The sequence below is a fragment of the Cryphonectria parasitica genome (genome assembly GCF_011745365.1).
Source record: "Cryphonectria parasitica EP155 unplaced genomic scaffold M406scaffold_1, whole genome shotgun sequence".
In the NCBI taxonomy this organism is placed as follows: domain Eukaryota; kingdom Fungi; phylum Ascomycota; class Sordariomycetes; order Diaporthales; family Cryphonectriaceae; genus Cryphonectria; species Cryphonectria parasitica.
In genome coordinates this window covers 6,532,214-6,553,451 of record NW_024468909.1, presented here as the reverse complement: position 1 = coordinate 6,553,451, position 21,238 = coordinate 6,532,214, and the positions used below count along the sequence as shown (strand labels likewise).

The following is a 21,238-nucleotide window of genomic DNA, read 5'->3' as shown; positions in this document are numbered from 1 at the left end:
ATGACGGCTTACTTGCGAATATCAGCATGTCCAGAAGAACATCTGCTAGCTGAAGTTCAAAAACATGATTTACACGCCCAAAAGTTGTGATAGACGTATAAGAGGCACCGCGGCGACGGGCGTCTATGTCCCAAGTCTGACCCGCTACTCATACATAATTGCTCACTGCCTAACATGCCAAGCAGTTCGGCCTTCACGGTATTTCTAATGGTGTCACAATGCCCACCTTCCAGAGACCTTAGCCGATGCTATACAGTCCATAACCACAATACGTAGGTGATGTTGGCCCATTGCGTCAATGCTTTCTGTTGTGTCCGTGGCAGGGGCCAGGCAGGCGTCTGATTTTGCACTTCGAAGCCTATATACACCACACTATCTCCTCAATGGAAAACCACGCGCACACTTGCATCCTCAAAAAGTCACTACGAGATCGACCACGCCTAGGAGCTGGTGCTCCAGCCAGCCGCCATATCGACATTTTTTCGAGCTGCCACAGTGTGTCGTCCCCCAAAGCAGATCTTGAAATCATGGTGTACGCAGACACTTCAGAAAGAAATCGTGTCTTGAAAGTAAAGATAGGCAATGAACTCTTGAAAAGCAGACAGCAATATGAATAGCTAGGTGGGACTTTCGCCAGCCAAGATCAGTTCACGCCGCTGCTCGATCAACCCGGCAGCAGCCCCAGCTCACATCGAACACGCAATAGTCACGAGGGACGGAATAACATGTGAAACGTATCGGGTAAAAAAAGGGTGTTTCTTCTCTGACCTTGTGCTTAAGGCTATAAATCAACAATCTCTCCCAGTCAAGCTCCCGATTCCCGACTTGACCCAACCTCTAAACCTCCAATTTAACGATTGTCGAAATATGTGGTAATTCCATTCTGTCTCTTCGACGCGTCTTTTTCCACCAACGATGATAAATACTCAACGGGTATCAGAACTCAATTCCGATCCTCTCTCTGTCCACACACGCCCCCTTCCTCCCCTCTTCCCCCCGTTTGCTCGACCTGGCGTGCCATGTGGTTCTCGTATTGCTACCTCTGTGTCTGCAGTGTGGATGACCCTCCTGATTCGAACGGCGGCTTCGGTTGCTTCGACGGGCCGAGCCACACAGGTTTTGTTCATCCTTCTTCAGGAGGGGTATGACGGGGGTTGGGCCTTCAGGTAAGAGGGCCAGTGAAATATATTGTAGTGTGACGATTGTCGATGGAAGGCGGGGAAAAAATGTGGTGTAAAATGTAGAGCAAACCAAACAAGCATGCTATCCCGCTCTCAAAGCACCTGTAACTCCGACGCAGAAGACGAATAAACAAAGGGAAAAAAATGCGGAAGCAGCAGAGCATTCCGACTTAAGACACGCTTTGGCTTGGCTCGATAAGGTAGTCTCCTTTTGATGAATTAGAGGCGGCGACAAATGAAAGTACGTCTTGTTGGCGGTTTGTAGTTGGGGGTTTGTAGTCGGACAAATAAGGAATGAGTCGTGATATCGTCATCAGCTAAGCAGCCTTGTTCTTCTCAAACTAATGAAATCGGATAATTTCTTTTGTCACGGTGTGGGTGTCTGTTGTTGTCGGGTGTATTAAGTTGCAATGGCGTCGGGTTGAGGACGCGCGGAGCCAGTAAAGCAGAGTCGACCAGCTGCTCGATGAAGTTTGAATGCGCGGGGTCGGTAAGCATGGAGAAGAGAGCCTGAGAAGTATCCATTGCGAAAGCATCATGATGCCATGTGTTTTTTTTAATCACATCACGATGCAGCATCCACAGCCTCCCTTCTTCTCTGCCTCGGTCCCTTCCTCGGCCTTCTCCACGTCCGGCACCCTAGTGATCTGCGTTGGCTTCGACGGCGCAGGCTGTTGTGTCGGCTGTGAAGGCAGAGGCTGCTGCGGTTCCCTTGGACTCGCCAGCGGGCTATGTGATGGCGGCTTGTCCTGAATCCTGGGCATGGTCGAGTACGTGCTTGACCTTCCGATAGACGCAGGGCTCTTGGGGGCATCGGCTGATCGCAGCGGCCACTCGTCCGGCTTTTCAACTTGTTGCTCGACGATGTTATCGGTGGACGAAGTCGGCTGTATCGCAGGCGATGAGGATGCAAGCGGGGGTGCGAGGAAGCCCTCATCTGTGAGAGGTCTGAAGTCCTTGTCGTAGACGTTCCCAAACTTGCCTTCCTGCTCCCACTTCTCCTGCGCCAGTCTCTTTGCCACGGTGGGTAGCAATTGCTGATCTGGTGGCAGCCGGGGATCGGGCTTGTACGCCGAGACCATCCATGGCGGCTCGCCTTCCATCTGCTTGGGGCCTGACGAGCTGACGGATAATTCACGCTCGCCGGACCTGGTGTTTGGCCGCCCGTTGCTACCGTTGGCTCCATTCTTGCCTTTCGGCTTCGGCCTGCCGCGTGCCTCGGGCGGGATGCTCTTCGATGGACCGGACGGCTTCCGAGCCCCACCGGCTGGTGTCGTCTTCTTGGTTGGCGGCTCAGTGGCTGCTTTTTTGGGCGGGGTAGACTTGAACGTCGGCGAGGGCTCCAAGCCCTTGAGGGTGGTACTGTTCGACCTCGACCGCGTGCTAGTGGTGCCATCGGGCCGCTTGTCCTTGTCATGTTCCTCAACGCTATTCTCCCTCGAGTGTGCAAACGCTGGGCTCTTCTTCGGCACGGGTATCCTCGAGCCAGTCATCGGCCTGGATGGTGCATCGCCATCGCCGCTCTCCTCGTTCATGCCCGACTCAAACACGTGCGACGAATTCTTCCTACTTCTCGTGGTGCCATCGTTGCCCATCTTCCTGTGGCTACTCTGGCTCCTGTCCCTCCTTGGCCCTTTACTTCTGGACCGCGGTGGGGGAAGGATGATGCCGGCAGCCTGGAGCTCCTCGTTCTCGATCTTGACGAGCTTGTCCCGGTGGATCCACTTCGAGTCCTCGTCGGACCACTCCATACCGTTGTTGGGCCGCTTGCTCGAGTATACATATCCATCGGCGGTCCTCACGTAGCGGTCGTCGTCGTCATCGTCATAGTCCATCGGGCCGTCGGCCATGGTGTCGGGGGTGTCCTCGTTGCTGTGCGCGTGTGAGAACTGCCTGTTCACCGCCTCCTCGCCATTTGCTGTCTTAACTGACATGGCCGAGCCGAAGGAGGCCGAGTTGCCATTCTGCGCGGCAAGAGTTGGCCTGGTATTTCCATTTGGCCCGGTGCCCTTGAGCGATGCCTTCTCTTCGTAGTGTCGTTCCTGCAGAAATTGGACACGGACGCACACGTTAGCCTTTCCCCTTTTCAAGCTTGTCGAGCCGTCGTCATGCTCATGCAGTTGGCCTAGACCAAGAGGAAAACTCACATCAGGTCTACCAGCTGGATCTGTGGCGAAATCCCATCGAAATCCATTCGCATCGCCGTGGGAACTGCTGGGCGGAGTGAGGGTGGTGGCCGTCTGGGCGGTGGACATGGCAGCCATGATCTTGGCTGCTGTCGTTTGCCCCCTCGTGCTGTGCGCCGACAGGTTGGCTGCACGCAGACTCGGATGCGGTGATCGTCGGTTCCCGTTTTCCTCGTGGCTTGCTGAGACAATTGTGAATGGTGGTAGCAGCTGGTAATCTCTCGTTTCCCCGGTGCTATCCCGCCAGGTGGCTTGCTCTGCTCTGCATATAGAATGCAATTGATTGCTGTGCTGTGCAGCCCAGAGCAGCCGGGAGAAGTCTCTGGTGGTGGGGGCCCTCACTCACTCACACGAGCGTCGGATGGGGCCAGCGTGGTAAAGGGCAATATGATGTCTCGTTTCTCTTCTCTCTGTCTCGTATTGTGTGTCGCCTCGGCCTCGCTTCTCCTCGACAAAGATGGGCGTGTTCACAGCGCAACGGCGGCCGTTGGCTGAGAGCGGTAAGGCGGGTGTCCTGTCGGTAGTGCCGATATTATTGCTGGCCCTGTATGATCCAATTAATCCCATGCAAGTCCCCACCGGTGGCCCTCAGAGCCCATCCGTTCAGAACCAGCTACTACGAGGAGGACGAGGAGGTGAGGAGATTGTGAGGCAGCTGGATCTTCCCGTCGTTGAACCGGAGGCGGCATCAAGGGCCCGAGCCTAGGTTTGACTGATTTTGTCTGTGAGGATAGGAGGAGAAGGGGAGAAAGAGAGATAAAGAATCAAAAAGAGAAAAATTGGGCGCCGGAAGCCCAATACAAACGGGAGATGAGAAGTGACGGAAGAGCGCAAGCTTGCATAAATTTGATATGGTGAATCACAGGGGAACCAGGTATAACCGTGCTAATAAAACGTACCCAGAGAGGGCTGCTGTGCTTTTGCTGGACCAGGGTTTACGGGGTCCGCCCTGAGAGAAGGGGGAGTGGGGGGAGCCGGTGGGAGGGCTCCTCACTGCTTCAACCTCCTACGACGACGAGAGAGACGGAGACGAGAGATGGCTGAAAGAAAATCAAAGAAGAGAGTGAGTGTATGGACCAGTTCGGTTCAATGGCCTTGGTGATTGTCTCAGATCCAGCGTCGCACAGCGCAGAGCTGAAGAGAAACAGAGAGAGGGGGGAGAAGAGGGGGAGGGCTCAGGGCTATACTCCCGCTCTAGAACAAGTTCGGTGCAGGTGTGTGGTATAATTTCTTTCTAGAAGCAATTTTGAAAAGGAGAATGCGAGGGGCCCTTCCCATGACAGCCTGTTCGGTTAGATCTCCAGCACCCAACAGCAGGCAGACAGCGCGCGAGCATGGGTTATTATCGTTCAAGCCTGGAGCCACTAAGATACTGGGGCACATGGGGTAGCACTTAAGTGCGGGCGTTACAGTTTCCCAACTTGTCCAATAGGGGTCGGGCATAGGGGGCTGTTGGCTGCTGGAGACCCCAACTCTGGCGGGAGACTTCAGTGGGGCTTATTTCTCGCTTAAGGTCCAGGTGTACCGCCAACAAATGGCCCCCGCCAATGGCCCGCCCACCTAGGCCTTGCTGCACTGCTCACTGACTGTCTTTTATCCCTACTCATACAGTAGTACTATTATCGAGAAACTTGGATGTCTTGATCATTACCTTACCCATGATCGCCTCGATGACAGCTTCAGGAAAACCGGGACACCCAAAGTAGGCAGAGGGCGAGGGTAGGAAGGAAGGAAAATGGAACATAAAAAAAGACCACCAACAAAAACCCTTGCCAAACCTTTTCAGGCCACACTTACCCTACTGCATCAAGCTTGGATCTCCTCTTAATTTGCACCGACAGAACCATCTTGGCTCGTGACCCTGAGCGCAAAAACCTCAGCGTTACATCCTGGAAACTCCCCAGAAATTCAGGGGGGGCAACAGCATTGAGGGCCTGTGCACATCCTGCCACCTACGAAATATTCTTGGTGAGAGACAACGAGTATGTGTGACAGAGTGAGAGAGCACATACAAACTTGGCAGCGCAAAGGATATATAGCGTGTTCATGATAAGCATAAATATATTAATAAGAGCCCAATGCGCCACAGAATCGGTGCATGCACACAATAGCATCAACTTTATCAGCCTGCAGGACTGTTAAGACTGACTACTCATCACCTATTGTGTAGTCTTGTCCCTGCATTGAGTGTTACTGTCTCAGCTCGCTGTCCACCTGTTCTTGCACCACAACAATAGCAACAAGACATTCAAGTCTCCGTTGAGGGAAGCACGATCGGCGGCAGATTCTGCAATGGCAGCACCGAATCGGGAAAAGGCCGACCCTCCATCAAATCTGTGCTTGATTCTCGATGCAGCACCAATTCCCTCGTTGCCAGCTCCGAGTGTATGAAGCCCTCCTGCCTGATGGTCCCGTAATTGGCCATCCTCACCTCGCCGAACACGATCGGTTCCTTGCGCGTGGATTGGTGACCCACTTGCTTCCACAGGGTCTTGACCGTCCCGTCCAATTTGAAGTCGAAGGTGCTGGTCCAGCTGATGAGGGCCGTGTTCTTGATGACCAGATACCGAAACACGGCGGCGCAGTGCTGGTTCACGTTGTAAATCTCCATGTGCAACAGCTTGGGCATGTTTTTTGCGCCCTTCGCCGCAGAGAAGAGGACGTCATTGATCCTGTCGGGATCGGTCGCATGGCAAAAACCGTAACAGGTCAGGGTGAGCCAGCGGAGGTTCGGCCAGTAAGGAGGTTTCAGACGCAGGCTGGGCAGCTGCAAGTTTCGACCGGCTCGAGAAAATTGCTCGAAGAACACCACTGCGTCCACTATAAAGGAGCAGCTCATCTCTTCGACTTCGGTGCTGAACTGCCGTATTTGTTGAGAGACGTACGGATATGAATGGCGTGTCCTGTTGACGCCAGGAGTGATCATGGCGGCCCAGGCGCCAAAATGCTCAAAGAGACTGAAGCGCTTCAGACGGTTTAATTCCCAGAACGGTACCTGGGTGGCGAGCTCTGTGTTTGAGAGGAGACATCACGTAAGCCTGGTGTCTGATCACAGTAACGTCCTCTTGAGGAGCGCGTGCGCCGCCCGGGGGAGAGGGGGGCGAGGGTACAAACCACTGTCAACGTCTTCTTGCATCCGGCTTTCAATTTGCATCCAGGATTCAAGGCGGAGTTCCTGGAGGTTGGGAAGAGACCGTATGACAGGCGTGAGTGCCGCTGCTGAAATGTTACGGTAACTACGGCGGAGGACGAAGAGACCCGTTACAACGTTGACCAGCGGCAGGCCGTGAGGTCCGTCCGGTTCTTCAAGAGCCAAGAGATGAAAATCCAACAGGGAGTCAAGGAATCTCGAGTTGCCGTCCGCATCCACACTCCGCTCACCCAGGCGGTGTTTTTTGTCAGAAGGTGAATAGGCACATAGCTCGAGATCCAGGCCACGACCATTCCTGGCGGCCCAGAAGTCGGGCGTGTCCCAGAGTGCCAGCAGCTCAAACGTCTCGAACAGCGCCACGGTGAACCTGAAATTATTGGTCTCCTGCTCATGCTCGTTCTCTGGAACGTAGCGTAGCGAGTTGGTGTACTTGGGCAGCTCAACATTGAGCCGTATATGCCTGAGATATGTCTGTCGGGGCCCGGTGACGATCTGCTCCAGCAAGGTGAGGTCATCCTGGTTGACTGCCAGCTTCTGAAAGTTGATCTCCTCGACTTGTGCCTGCCATGACCTGCAAACAACGGCGTACTCGGCCACAAGTTTTGACTCGAGCTCGTCATGGATTAGGATCTGTAGGATCTTGCGGTGCAGCTCGAAGGGCAGGCATTCCCAGCCCATCACTTGAAGAACGTCCTCCATCGCCTCCTCCGCCTCGGTAACGGCTGTAGACATGGCTACTACTGATCGCGTTGTCCGCCCCCGGTTGGTCCGATTGTATGATTTAAGAGGAATAAAAAGGAAGAGAAACAAGTGATTCGATCTACTGAATCATATTGACAGCTGACGGCTGCTGTCAGGTAATTAAGAGCGGTTGTAGGGCAGCGAGGTCGTTCGTGATGTTGAGGGGCTTGTGTGCGTTGTGTTCATGTAGCAATGGCGACTCCGCCTCTTGGAGGAATCAACCCGCCCCCCACCGCTCTAGCCGTATTTGGCAGAACATACCGCACAGTGCCCACACTATAAGCTATAACAGAGATCTTGTAAATTGTACATGCAGCCTTGATACAAGCGCACTGTATGTACGCACATATATTTGATAAGAATATACAGTATACTTATAATATCTCTGCATACATATATATATGCAGCTTCAATACAAGCATACTGCATGTGTTTACATAAATTATATAAGTATATAATCTGTATTTATAATATACTGCTATGTTATGACCCATTCAACATGCAAGTCACGAAACAGGCCCCGCCAACAAGGAACCAGGTGTCATGACCCAACGTCGGACAACCAACCAGGATTACGTAAGCAAGGGTTAGGGTTACGATGGAGGGTAGCTCGATGGGCTCGACATCGATCCAGTTGAAGCCACACCCCCTGGATCGATGGGCTCGATATCGATCCAGGTGAGCCACGATGAAGAGCTGGATATATAAGGACACGTTCGTTACCACTGGATAGATCATTGTACATAGCTCTTCAGTCGTCAATCTAAGTATCAGATTACCTCTTACTCTGATAGCCCCAAAGGCAGTGAACACTTGCACGGACTCCCCAGTTACATTTCCGTATTCAAGGATTGGTATTCGACATCGCTCTTGTTAGCATAAACCCTTTGTGTACTTTGGAATCCTCGGATTACTGCAGTGCTCATTACACCAGAGCTGGCTCTGGTGCAATTGCTAGCAGCAAATAGCTCCTCAAGAGCTGATTTAGGCAGCTGATGAGTACAGGTAATTTGATATCTAGTACAGTATGAAAAATGGCTGTGCACTTAGATGGCTGTTTACTTTAGGTATTGTTGAACTTTGTGGTGCCCTGGGCATATGCCCCTGGCTATTTACAGTGGTACAACCCACTGTGGTTCTTTGTACTGGATATATTACAGTGGCACAACCCACTGTAATCGTTCTGGCCAATGATTGGCCCTGTGGGTTAGCCTCCGAGCACTCGGCGATTCGCCATCGAATCTTCTAGCTGTTGCCAGCTAGCCAGTGCCAAGATCTTCTATAAGTTGCACTGCAACTTATATACAGGCCCTTACTCCCCTGTCTTTACAGTAGCTTTAGTTAGTCCCTAAGGAACTATTTCATCTTTTCACACCCACTACCAGTGGCACTGATCAGTCCTTCCAGTGCTTGCTTTTGCTACCAGCTTTTCCACAGTGGCTTATAGCGCCAACTTCCCCTGTAGCCTGCTGTAGCTCAACAGGTATAGCGCCGGTGGGGGGCGGGTTGATTTTACTAAATCGTTACCGTGTGTGAACCGTGTGTGAATTGAGACTGTGTGTGGAGAAAGTTGTATTCATACTGCCTATAGCCTCCACTATCTACAGGGGCGACCATGGGAGGAATCCGAGGTGCATGTTTCTCCGCCAAAAGGTAGCAAACTGCTGCAATCGCCTCACTTTATATGGCTATTCATCCACGTCCGTGCTGGTACTCAGCTCCTCGAACCTCTTGATATTCTCTGCGTACATCTCCAGCTTCATCTCCATCGCCTTATACGCGTCTCTACCAATGACACAACGCAACGGTGGCTCGTTCATAGTCGCCAGCTCGTACATGGCGGTCGCGCCCTTGGCGGTGTCCCCTGGCTCCGCGCCGTGCCGTCCCGCAGCGGTCTTCCTGGCGTCCAAGTGGTCATAGGCTTTGTTCTCGACCTCGCCGAAGACCATGCTGCGACCGGTGGCGTCGGTGCGGAAAGCGCCTGGCTCGACAAGTTGCACGTGGATGTTCCACTCCGGTTTGAGCTGTGAAAGGTAGTCCCTATGTGTAAGTACGACGGTCTGCCCGCCTTCAGGGTCACGCTTGTTTCTAGGATGTGTGGTATCATTGCAAGGTACATACCTCGCGGGATAGCGACTCCGTGAAGCCCTCGACGGCCCACTTGGATGCGCAGTAGATGGAAATGGTCGGCGTGCCCTTGTGGCCGCCGATGGAGGCAACCTGCCGGATCAGCCCGCCGGGAGGGCTGTTCTTGTCGCGCATCACTTCGAGGGCCTTGCGCGTCACGTCGAGGAGGCCAAAGAAATTCACATCCATCTGCGTGCGGATCTGCCTGTCCGTGAGGGTTTCAAAGGGCCCGCTCAGGCCGTAGCCTGCGTTATTGACGACCACGTCGATGCGGCCGAACTGGACAGCGCCCTGTTGAAGGCGTAGTCTATGGAGGCGGGTTTGGTGACGTCAAGGTCGACAGCCAGAAAGTTCTTAGGGGAGGTGTTGTCGAACGTGAGCCTCGAGGAGTCTCGTGCTGTGGCCACGGCGATGTCGCCCTCAGCGATGATCCTTTGGACCAGCTCGTAGCCGAAGCCGCTCGAAGTGCCCGTTACTAGGAAGACGCGAGGCATGATATGCTCTGATTTGTATGAATAGTTGTTCGTCTCGATTTGTTACAGAGCGCCTGTCGAGGCGAAACAATATCTTCGACCCATGACGATTTATGTCCGCTCCATAACAGACTCAGAACAGTCAAGGACATGGTTATGCGTTATGTTCTTATCACCGATGTCATATGACAAATACGATGAGAGGACTTGTATGTTTGATATGAATTCTTTATAATCGTACCAGAAGAGTGTCATGAGTGCCTATGCAACCCAACATCACGGATGCGAAGTGGGTTAGACTGGCGAGCATGCAGCCTTGTTCATTTGGCCGCTCTGGCAAGCACCTGAACCGTACCAGCTAGGGGCGCCTGTGCTAGTGCTGGTGTATTTTCCCAGGGCTGTTGCACATCTTTGCCAGGGACGCATTCCCTGAAACTCGCCCCACCAAATCCACTGCAGTCAACACAACAGACAGCCAGAGAACGTGCATCGGATGCGATGGAACTCACAACGCAGTATTCTAGAGAAGAAAAAAAAGTGTCGGGAAACTCAGCAATGTAGTGATTATTGCATTGATCTTCCACATAGGAGCTAATGCATCTCAATTCTACAGACTACCGTGCTGGATGCAGTGCCTGAAGCGCTGCCTAAGTTGAGTCATATCCACTAGAATCTGAATAAAATATTGTCGAGAAGGAACAGCCCAGATGCTAGTAATTATGAACTATGGTCTGATTTCATGAGCATCACAGCAACAAGTCGACACTATCACAGTATCTCTTTTTACTACAGACCCCTAAACGGACCTCTGTCGACCCTATAACACATAGCGGTCCTAGTCAGTTTTCGCAGGAACCTTGATCACCTCCTAGATCTTCATTTTCATGCAGTGTTCCCTGGACACCTGCGGCTTGAGGCGGTGAACATAAGAAGCATGACAACTAAGATGTATGACGGGCCTTCAAGGACGCAGCGATACAGGAGGACCAGATTCGTCTGCGTCTCAGACACGCATAATCAGACGCCCAAGCTGCCGAGGGGCGACGTCCTAATTCACGCTGGCGACCTGACGAATCAGGGCAGCTTGTCAGAGGTGCGGAAGGGATGATGTCCTCTCTGCAGACCTCAACGTTCCCGACAGTGGCTGACAGGGCAACAGCTCTCCAAGACCGTCAAATGGCTGGAGCGGGCGGACTTCGAGGCCAAAATCGTGGTCGCGGGAAATCACGATGTTACGCTCGACAAGCAGTTCTACAATGAACATGGCTCCTATTTTCACAAACAGACCCCACAGTCTCCAGATGAGTGTCTGGATTTGTTGAGATCATCCCCATCCATCACATACCTGAACCACAGCTCGGCCACGGTTCAGCTCACCAGGTCACCCGCCCTGCCGGTCTCCTTCAGCGTCTTCGGGTCCCCTTACAGCCCTCGCAGCGGCATGTGGGCATTTGGCTACGACAAGACGACATGTGCAGAGCAGGCTGCAGGTGGGAGCCCAGGTGCGGAGACGGCAGCTCCAGGGCCTGCTGGCCCTGCAGCAGGAGATGATCTCTGGTCCGCCATCCCACTCGACACCGACCTCGTCATTACGCACACTCCACCGTGGGGCCATTGCGACGAGTCCACTTCCAGACGGCGAGCGATGGGCTGCGAGGACCTCCGGCGTGCCCTGTGGCGGGTTCGGCCCAAGCTCGCCGTCTGTGGACACGTGCACGAGGGACGTGGCGTCCAGCGTGTCCGCTGGGATGTCCTCGGTACCTCCGCAGCCCCGTACGCTGAGCTAGGGTCCGACAGATGGGAGGATCCAGGAGCTGCACTGCTACATGGCAGCAAGAAGCTGTCGCTGGTCGACCTGACCGCTCGGGGCGGCTGGAAGCGACCACTCGACAACGACGGCTCCCCGCTGAGGCGTGGGGCGCCAGCAGAGAGGCACCCACAGGACGGCTTCTGCAAGCATCTTGTGGATGGCTCTGTGACTACGCTGCCTGGATTTGGCACGCGCGGCATCGGTGGGAATCCCGAGGTGTCTGTGAGATGCGACAGGAATGCCCTGTGCTGCCGTTTGGGTAGGAAAGAAACATGTGTGATCAACTGTGCGATCGCTGCGACCAATTGGCCTCATGAGGGGGGAAAGAGGTTCAACAAGCCGATTGTCGTGGATTTGGACCTGCCCGTGATGCAAGATTGAGAAGAGCGAGAAAGGAAGAAAATGGCAGAAAAAGAACTGACAAGAAGTCGATGAACAGCAGAGATGACCGAGTTCCGTAACAGTGGTGACTATTCTCAGATGTTCGCAGCCTCTCATTCTTCCCAGCCTCCTACAGTACAACTCTCAGGGTATTATTTCAACACCTCTCCACCTAAGCAGTGCATACCATGCAATACCGAACTCAGACCAAAGTCAGCCCTGTTCTAATAAATAAATGCTAATGTAGCAGAAAAATACTGGGATTCAAGCACGATTTGTCTATACTGAGTATTGTAATTAATGGTGATAATAGGGTTCATTTAATGAGTGCGTACTGCCCAGGTTGAGAAGTGTTGAAATTATGCCCCGAGAGTTGTAAGTACATGTAAACTCATCGAGGGCGTTCCTGGAAGAGCATACAACTCCGATCGCGACGACGACGATACTGGCTTCGACAGTAAGAAACCAGACGCATTCGGAATCGAGCTCATCACAGAATGCAAGGGAGCAACTTAGGGTGGAGACAGTTCCACCAACAATATTAACGTTTTGCCCAGAGTCAGGCAACCTCTGAGCAGCCTCAACGATTGCGAAATGACGACAACGAAAACGTCACACGAGGTCCCGCACAAAAACCCTCGGCAATTACGGAGAGAATAATCTCGCAAAACGAACTTTACACAGACGTCGACGTGTGATCTCCTTACAGAATCTCATCGACAGCCACACACAATGACCGTCCCAGATACATTCAAAGCCGCCGTTGTGCCTGAGCCCGGCGCGAAGCACATCGTAACCGACCGCTCCCTGCCATCTCTCTCGGCAGGCGAAGTTGCCATTAAAATCGCAGCGACCGCCATCAACCCAGTAGACTGGAAAATCCGCGACTACAAAGTCCTCATCAAGGACTACCCAGCCGTCCTGGGCTCCGATGCAGCCGGCACCATCGCCGCTGTCGGCCCTGACGTGACAGGATTCAACGTCGGCGACCGCGTCTTCTTCCAGGGCATCATCGCCCGCTACGACGCCTCCACCTTCCAGCAGTATTGCAAGATGCCCGCGGCGCTCGTTGGCCACACGCCCACAAGTATCTCAGACGACCAGGCCGCCGGAGTCTCGCTCGCCACCATAGCCGTCGTCACGGGGTTTTACGACAGGGCGACAGGCTCTGGGCTGGCGGCACCCTGGGAGGAGGGCGGCGCCGACGCGGGCCGGGGTAAGGCGATCGTTGTGCTCGGCGGGAGCTCGTCGGTCGGGCAGTACGCCATCCAGCTTGCCAAGCTGAGCGGGTTTGAGAAGGTCGTGACCAACGCCAGCGCCAAGCACGCCGAGTTTCTCAAGTCGCTGGGCGCTGACGTCGTGCTCGACCGCGCGCGGCAGAACGGCGCTGAGGATTTTCGGGCGGCGGTTGGGGATACACCACTGGCGTTTGTGTTTGATGCCATCTCGGAGGCGGCTACGCAGGCGCTGGGCGTGGAGATCCTGGCGGCGACCGGAACCGGTGGCAGTCATGTCATCACGGTGCAGGGTGTCAATGCCGCCGCCAAGGAGCTGGGCAGTAGCAAGGAGCCCAAGGTGGACATCAAGCAGGTCATGGGGCTCGGCAGCTCGCCTGGCCTGAGGTACCTAAGCGAGCCTTTGATGAGGCACCTCGGTGGGGAGGATGGGTACATCGCGAAGGGCAAGTTTGTCCCCAATCGCCCTCTGGTGGTGAGCGGGGGCTTGGCTGAGCTGGAGACAGCGCTCGCCAAGAACAAGAAAGGTATTTCGGGCGAGAAGGTCGTCATCCGGCCCTTTGATGCCTGAGATCGTTTTCCTGGTCCTGACATTGGTGTGGCAAGGCTTGCTTTGCATGCTTTCGTTAGTACTGAGATTCATCTAAGGAAGGGTACGTATGTAGCACGAATGAGAATAAAGTATGAAGAGGTCAAGGCTAAAAATGGTCTGTCTTTACACGGCTTGTGGGATCAGAATCTCCGAGCTGACGCTCAAGATGGTCCTCAAGATGGTGCTTCATGTGCCCTCTGAGGAGAGCAGTCTTGTTCGTGGGCTTGAGTTGCGGTACCTTATCAGTTGCACATTTGTGGTTCTCATAGCCTAAGTCTATATTCTGGTTATCTACCTACTTTTGATCACCTTATCTTACTTAGGAAATTATGGGCAAGTATTTAGAGGGTGTCTTGTGAGAACCATCATCGACAGGACGTAACCATGGTACGCATTGCACAGAGTAGTTCATTCGGTCATTATAGCGAGCTTGGCCAACCATTTTACTCACAAGAGAAAGAAAGAAGAAGGGAAAGGATGAGATCGTGGTTGCATAATTTGTATTAGCAATACTCTAGGTACTTTAAGTATACACTGAGGACCTCGACCACGTCCAAGCCCCCCAAGGTTGACCTGCTCAACCTCTTCTTCTTATCCCAGCCCACCAACACCAGATATCGGTCGATATCCTCTGCCTCAGATTACGGTTGAACCCATATGTCACCGCATTGGCAAAACCGATGAAAGCACTGGCAGCTTGCAGGGCATCCAGCACCCTGCTGGAAGGCGTGTCGCCCGCCGCCTGAAGAAGTCGGTTCACCAGTCCTGGTATCCACAAAATAACATAAAGAAAGGGGTATGCGTTCAGCAGCAACATGCGCTTGACCTCTCGCTCGGTCTGCTTGGTGTGTGGCAGTGTGTGTGTGGCAGACGTGCCTGGTCGTTCCAGAGGAGCCTGCTCTAGGGGTTCCCTCTCGAGGGGATACTCGTCCAAGGTGCTCAGCGTGGAGGCTGTTGTCGTCCGACTCATGGTGACATCTTCCTTCAAGACAGCCAGGTCGGGAGGGTGGACAGGAAAGTCCATGGAGGAGCTTGACAGTCTGAGCCACGATCGACCACGCATTTCTCGATCATCATCATCATACCCTTCTTGTGCAGCTTCTTGACTTGGTAGCTCGACAATCATCTTCTCGGCCGGCTTCTGAACAGAGGCTCTACTCGCAACGCTGGCCCTGGTGTAGTAGTCGGTTGGCTGCGAGGTGGTGGTGGCCAGGTGCTTGAATCGCCGAGAGGTGTGGTAGTAGACGTAGGAATAGATGCCAATGATGAACAAGATGATGGCAAACCGCCAGCCGTGGTTGAGGCCGTAGCGCAGGTCGGTACGTGATGCTGAGATCCAGCACCAATTTGCACCGGAAGGCATCATGACTCCCTTTGCCACGGCGATGCACCCCGTGGCTAAAGGAACGATCCATATCGATAGACAGATTAGGATCTTCTTGGTGCGAGACACCGCCGGCATATAGACTTTTTCGGTGACAGTCAAGAGAGTAATCTATTGAATGTTAGTGATCAGGACAATGGGCTATAGCTATCACGATTTTTCAGAACTGGAGGGCGGAGGAGGAAGAAGAAGACACAGAAGAACTTACTACTGCTATGGCAAACATAGAAAAGTCAGCAGCCTGAACAGAGACCTGGGCCACCCAGCCATTGATGGAGCACAGAGCACCCGGGGTCAATTTCTTGGTGATAACAAAATAGACACCAGAAGCCGTGCCGTTCAGCGAATTGATGAACTCGGCCAGCGCGAGGTTGAAGACAAGGCCATGTCGGAAAGTGCCCTGTTCCTGACGGTAGATAGCAAAGGTGAGCAGGACACAGAAAGTCGAGACAAGAGAAAGAGAGCTGCCGAGAAGAACGAGCGGGTCGACGATCGGATCGAAGAGATTAAACCACACATATCCTTGGCTAGAGGTCATCGTGACAGAGGAAGCAGCAAGCGATAATCGAGACACCAGGTCGATTGTCCAGGGGAATCCAGTTCCATCTCCCATCAAAAAGAGAAACAGAAGGCAACATTCATAAACCGGGGGGCCGTGATACATACTTTTATATCATCTACTGAAGCTAGACACACGGAGGATCTGTAGCGTTCTACGGTTCACACGTTGTGCCAGAGCTCTCTCGCCTCTCGCGGGGCGCGGAAAGCAAGGCTCAGGGAAGCATGCTACTATGGTACACACCCGCCATCACCAAACGTCCTGGTCCGCAGGTTTCAGCCGGGCTGCAAAGGCAAGGCTCTAGACGTTACCTATCCCCATATAATGAACCATAGTATGCACGGCATATGTACAAAACATCCGTGCGAGCAGTGGGGTCCAGATGCCAACCCACCCGTTATGGTTTCAGTCCTTCGCCACGCGAGTGCGGGAGACCCACATGGAGGTGTGCAGGAGGTGAGGCATGAAACGTATGTTCGCACGAGCTTTTCCTTGGCTCCACGATAAATGTCACGAAGGGTGGTTTCTTCTAACAATATTTCCCTTCCTCTCCTCATAACTCGGCAAGATCAACGTAGCACGGTCCTCTTGGCCACGTGGTGGTGATGGTGATGGTCATGACGGTGCCCCTTGCAGCAACCAGGGTCGATCCCAGTGACGTGAATGCTTTTCACATTGGACGAACCCTCCACTGCTTTGTGCGCCAAGCTCGGGCACACCTTTCGTGATTTTTGTAAAATCAGTGTTTGGACCTCATGGCTGAATGAAGGAACGCTGTTGCCTGGCTTGGAGCTGGTACGAGTGGTCTAGGAAGGATATCGAATGCATTGTCAATATTGAAAACAAGCTCTTGTTCAAGGCCTTCAACAAGTCTATCCCGGCTTTCTCAGCTCTAAGAGTATTCATCGCAAGCTATTGAGTGGGACTTCGGTCTCCATACGCTCTGTCCTTGTTAAATATGGGCTGCTATATAATGCATAATAATCTCCAAGGCTTACATCAAAATCCTCCAGTCTCATGTGAACTAACGAGAAAACTGGCCAAAGGCTTGCGTTATGTGATTGTCTACATTAAAGGTCCCTGATCAGTTGCTGATGAGCAATTTGGGTCTCTACCTTTGCGGTTGTGTATTTAATCTTCCTTTTCCTCTCGATTCAACACATTCATGCATGTTGAAAGGTATCTCAGATGGCCTAAGAAGTCAATTATATTCATATACTAGGAGTTCTACGTCCAGAAAATTGCATCCCATAATTGTATATCATATTTCTTGACAGCAAAGTGATCACCGCAATGAAACGAGATGAGATTGAGATGAGATGAATACTTTGGCATATTCCAATTGATGATGATTTAGCACTGGATAACATTTATTGCAAGAAATGTAATACATAACCCCTGGACACCTAAACTAGACATTATTGTATGATGTTAGCATTTTGATCAGAAGACATACTCATTACATTATTTAATTAGGGACCAAAGACTTCTTCCCCTTGCGAGTCCTCATGCCATTATACGACAGATTAGCTCTCTATCTATTGAGGTAGCTCTCTATTGAGGTTTTCAACATACATGTACCATATTGCATGCATCGGATCTTGAGCCATGGGTCATGGGATGCAGAAAAGCTGCTGTCTTTAAGCTAGCCAAACCCACCCACCAACTTACGTGATGTCGAGATTAGCTTCCAAGAGTCTCGTCCTCAGAAGCTGTCAAAAAGGAGTCTGCACACCTCATCTCTGCCAGGGTCGTGAGCATTCAACAGTCTGGGATCAAGAGCTGGATTAAGCACAGACTTTAAGCTGACTAGATCCGTATTTAGTATTTGTTGCTCCTCTTGTTGATACATTCACTCAAACAATCTTAACAAAGCCATTATTCTCGATGTCTAGGGAATTTGTTATTCTATCTAACACCGTTGCTTGCATTAGAATATGTGTCGAGAATTACCTGGGCATATGGTAAGACTTGGAATGGCTGCCAAGCGTCATATACCGTAGCTTGTCAGTGAGGTGACGGGGAATGACGGCCTGTGAAATGCCTTGCGGAATGTTACCAAGTGTTTTGCTGTCCCACATTATGCTCTTAACATTCAGAATAGTCGATAAATTATGCTCATATGGTCTATATGGCAGAATGTATTCGACTGCCACGGCGACACCATTGTGACCAAAGAGTGACGACATGAAAGTAACCTGGGCGCCTCGATGATTGATGACATGGTCATACATGCCATTGGCGTCGGCTTCCAGTATGAGATACTTACACAGATACGATGCTCAGGCTAGTATATCAATTAAGAAGGCCGTTGAGAGGATCGATTCAGTCCTGCCTGAACTAGAGGCTGGAGGTCTGTGATGAAAGCGCAACTTTGCCTACGGACCCTTGACCTCACTAATATGCTGGACGTCTGCCTCGGAAGTACTCTCCTCAAGTCGGTTGAAATGAACTCGAGCAGAGAATATGAGCTAGATAACGAATAAAAAGGCAAGAGGATGGCACCTAGAGGAGGCCAATATGCCTGTGCCTTCACAGACCGATTAGCTTTCCGGCCTTGGGCACTGGGCATCTGGGCAGCCTCTGGCTTTCCCCGTGTCAAACAAATTGAAAAAAGAATAATGTCTAGGATGGATGTAATTATCAGGTTTATTGAACGTGTTTCTTCTCAGTTTGATAAGGGCGTGTGGCGTCAGGTCTAGGCTCTACGGACCCAGCCCACGATGAGGCTTTCCCAGATTCATGTCACCTCCCGGCGCCCAGCCAGCCATCGCCAACCATAGACTTGCTACTGAATCTGGGTTGAGGTACATGGATGGTCTCATTCTGTCATGTACCCTATGCACCCAACTGTACCTGTAACTCTAGTTGCCTGGGTGGAGCCTTGAAACACCGAGTCTGTAGGATATAGGGGACCGCGTTCGTGAGTCCACCACACACGCATGGAGAGGAGTCATCGTGATGACTACTATCACTAGACGCTAGCACAAAATCTTGCGCAACGAGATGCGAGGTTACTACAGAGTTTACTCCAAGTCATTCTGACAAGGGAAATTTTGTGTTTGCGGGGCCGCAGGGAACTGGTCGATCGTCTATACTATAGTACTGTTAGAAGAGATCGTCAGCGCGGGTTATGCCGCTGCCCTTCTACTAGCCCGCGTGGAAAAAGACGGGACGAAAATATGACCATGTACTTGATTTTTTGATGCATCACCTGACGTCAGCCTGGGCTGCTGTTGTGCGTGAGTAGAGCACGAGTGACCCGACTGCCGGGTCAAGTTGCCAGACATGGGGAAGGAAAAACCGGACGGTTACAGCAGAAGGAAAGCCGGCTACTGGGTTCCATCGCCAAATTATCATCCCGTGTGTGTGTGTGTGCGTGTGTCTTGCCACGTCGTCACCTGCCCTTTGGGTTGTGACGGTGATTCCGACAGCGTTTCCTCTCTCCCTCTGACGAGTAGAGCCGCGATGTGCTGAGATCTGGTCCGCTGCTACACACGACTGTGCGGGTACGACCAGCCACGAGACTCTTTAAGACAGAGAGCAAGAGAGCGCTTAGTTGAAAACGTAGGGGCGCGGCCAATGAAGGACGCATTCCACTTGAGCGTTGTACGAAACTTATGCAGGTCTGTCCATTTCCAGGCATGGCATGCATGGATGTACCTCGGCTGCGCGCACATACTACTGTACCTATGTAGACACACACAGGCACACAAAGCTCGGCTAGGTGCGCCATTTTTACTGTGGCTCATGAAGCAAGTGAATGCTACCTTCTAAGCAACCCCCCAACGGTGGTTGACAAGGCTTCCCCCTTCCGCCCCCTTCGTGCCTGTTCGTGACGGGGCTGGGCTGTGGCGAAAGGCATGGACGGGGGCCTTTGGTGGAATGGGATACAAAAGGTCCTTGGTAGGCAGCATAGTGTGTAATCAATGCCTTCGCCTCGGGCGGCTGTTGGACGAGCAAGGTGGGCTATAGTACCCACCTACCTTCCCTCTGCACTGCTTACATCAGACGACATAATACGTGGGGGGCGGACACGGATGGATTATGCGCAGGCTTTTGTCTCTGATTACCTCACCGCTTTACCGAGAAGAGATGCTGTGCCATTCAGATGGTGGTCAAATGAAAGAGAGAGAGAGAGAGAGAGAAAGTAAGAAGAGACAGGGCAGAATATGCCGGGCTGAGGTGCCACAGGTCTCTTAATGATCGAGTGCTCACCGCCATGGAGAGGACCTGGATGTCTCACCTCGGCGGAACACCGGTGAGGAAGAATATACCTCGTCTTCTACTTCCTCATCTCGCAACACTCATCGTACATTGCGCACATTTTTCACTGTGTACTAAGTGGCACAACATAATACTGCAGAGAACATTTAGGACGAACTAAAACATGGAAGGATGGTGACGTCTCTCTTTGGCAAGGTCAGAGAGAATAGGGCTGTGATGAAAGCCCCCTTCGCAAGGTTGCAGTGAGCCTGCCTGTGTGCCTGATTGACTGCCTGGCTTGTTTGACCTGAATGACTGACTGACTGACTGGCTGACTACTCGGTAGTCGTCACAGTTGCATTTACCACCTTGAACGTAGGATGTAGACATCCATCACATGTCGTCTCGAACGCGCGCTAGGCGTTGGAGATTGATGGTCCCTGGGCCTGGAGGACGGGTCACCAGATGGAGAAGATGAGACGTTGATGCCAGGGCAACCCTCTCGGAGTGAGGAGGATCGGATCTGGGAGTGATCTCGCAACATCTTGTCACGATCTTTTGGCTGATAGAATGTTGCGCGAGAAGGGGTTAGTTGTGGGAGCTTTTGTCCGTGCCTTATCAGGCCCCCACCTGGTGCTGTTCAAGATCGAGGGGTAACTGGACGGGATCTCACCTCACTTGGCGGGGTAATTAACGCTCCATACTGCAAGTAGCACGGACGGTAACTGTAATGGGGAACGCGGACCACCTGTGCCCTGCACTTACCCTCTTACCTCCTGTACACTGCATTATCTCTCCTGCCCCCCCCCCCCCCAAAACAACCCAAAGCAAATGCGGTTCACTGATCCGTGCCAGCAGCAACCCAAGTTGTTGTTTTGCATTCGTTCGCTCCACTTCGACGCAATGCAGAACTGGCAGGTCGGAGCAATCGCATTTCATTTTTCGCGAGAGACGAGACAGGACACACACCGCAAACCGCGATCGTGAATGGCCCCGCCAAGATCGACCCGGGTGGTGGAGAGGAGTGGACAGAACAACCTGTAGATCGCGATCAGCAGGTCTCTCTTCCTTCTCGAAGAACCTATCAACCCCTTCACTTGGCAGTTGGCACATGCGCGCTCGACCATCCCTACTGGCTTTGAGCATGCCCACTTGGCAGCCCACTAGAGCCAAGATCTTCCTCTTTCCAGGAGGCCCATGTCCACTGGACAA

At 52.5% G+C, this 21,238-nt stretch overlaps 7 protein-coding genes across 7 annotated transcripts; 3 read left to right on the top strand and 4 right to left on the bottom strand.

Moving 5' to 3' along the window:
- Nucleotides 1–1,741: 1,741 nt before the first annotated feature.
- On the bottom strand, nucleotides 1,742–3,445 carry M406DRAFT_67522 (uncharacterized protein; the record flags this gene model as incomplete). Its single annotated transcript, XM_040925072.1, has 1 exon — nucleotides 1,742–3,445. One exon carries the CDS (start codon nucleotides 3,443–3,445, stop codon nucleotides 1,742–1,744), a length of 1,704 nt encoding a protein of 567 aa, XP_040782163.1.
- Nucleotides 3,446–5,615: 2,170 nt separating this feature from the next.
- Nucleotides 5,616–7,196, bottom strand: M406DRAFT_246615 (uncharacterized protein; the record flags this gene model as incomplete). The annotated part of the gene is made up of 2 exons (XM_040916414.1): nucleotides 5,616–6,324; nucleotides 6,421–7,196. 2 exons carry the CDS (start codon nucleotides 7,194–7,196, stop codon nucleotides 5,616–5,618), a joined length of 1,485 nt encoding a protein of 494 aa, XP_040782162.1.
- Nucleotides 7,197–8,819: 1,623 nt separating this feature from the next.
- Nucleotides 8,820–10,039, bottom strand: M406DRAFT_320672 (NAD(P)-binding protein). Its single transcript, XM_040919419.1, has 2 exons — nucleotides 9,381–10,039; nucleotides 8,820–9,283 (listed from the first exon to the last, which is right to left on the bottom strand). Exons 1-2 carry the CDS (start codon nucleotides 9,573–9,575, stop codon nucleotides 8,948–8,950), a joined length of 531 nt encoding a protein of 176 aa, XP_040782161.1. The 5' UTR covers nucleotides 9,576–10,039; the 3' UTR covers nucleotides 8,820–8,947.
- Nucleotides 10,040–10,805: 766 nt separating this feature from the next.
- Nucleotides 10,806–12,050, top strand: M406DRAFT_244573 (Metallo-dependent phosphatase; the record flags this gene model as incomplete). The annotated part of the gene is made up of 3 exons (XM_040916266.1): nucleotides 10,806–10,952; nucleotides 11,019–11,349; nucleotides 11,404–12,050. 3 exons carry the CDS (start codon nucleotides 10,806–10,808, stop codon nucleotides 12,048–12,050), a joined length of 1,125 nt encoding a protein of 374 aa, XP_040782160.1.
- A 732-nt stretch (nucleotides 12,051–12,782) lies between these two features.
- M406DRAFT_246082 (GroES-like protein) lies at nucleotides 12,783–13,856 on the top strand (the record flags this gene model as incomplete). The annotated part of the gene is made up of 1 exon (XM_040916387.1): nucleotides 12,783–13,856. One exon carries the CDS (start codon nucleotides 12,783–12,785, stop codon nucleotides 13,854–13,856), a length of 1,074 nt encoding a protein of 357 aa, XP_040782159.1.
- Nucleotides 13,857–13,989: 133 nt separating this feature from the next.
- Nucleotides 13,990–14,151, top strand: M406DRAFT_320671 (uncharacterized protein; the record flags this gene model as incomplete). Its single annotated transcript, XM_040919418.1, has 1 exon — nucleotides 13,990–14,151. The coding sequence occupies one exon, from the start codon at nucleotides 13,990–13,992 to the stop codon at nucleotides 14,149–14,151; it is 162 nt and encodes a 53-aa protein (XP_040782158.1).
- A 303-nt stretch (nucleotides 14,152–14,454) lies between these two features.
- On the bottom strand, nucleotides 14,455–15,799 carry M406DRAFT_326591 (uncharacterized protein; the record flags this gene model as incomplete). Its single annotated transcript, XM_040920108.1, has 2 exons — nucleotides 14,455–15,372; nucleotides 15,470–15,799. The coding sequence occupies 2 exons, from the start codon at nucleotides 15,797–15,799 to the stop codon at nucleotides 14,455–14,457; spliced, it is 1,248 nt and encodes a 415-aa protein (XP_040782157.1).
- Nucleotides 15,800–21,238: the final 5,439 nt, after the last annotated feature.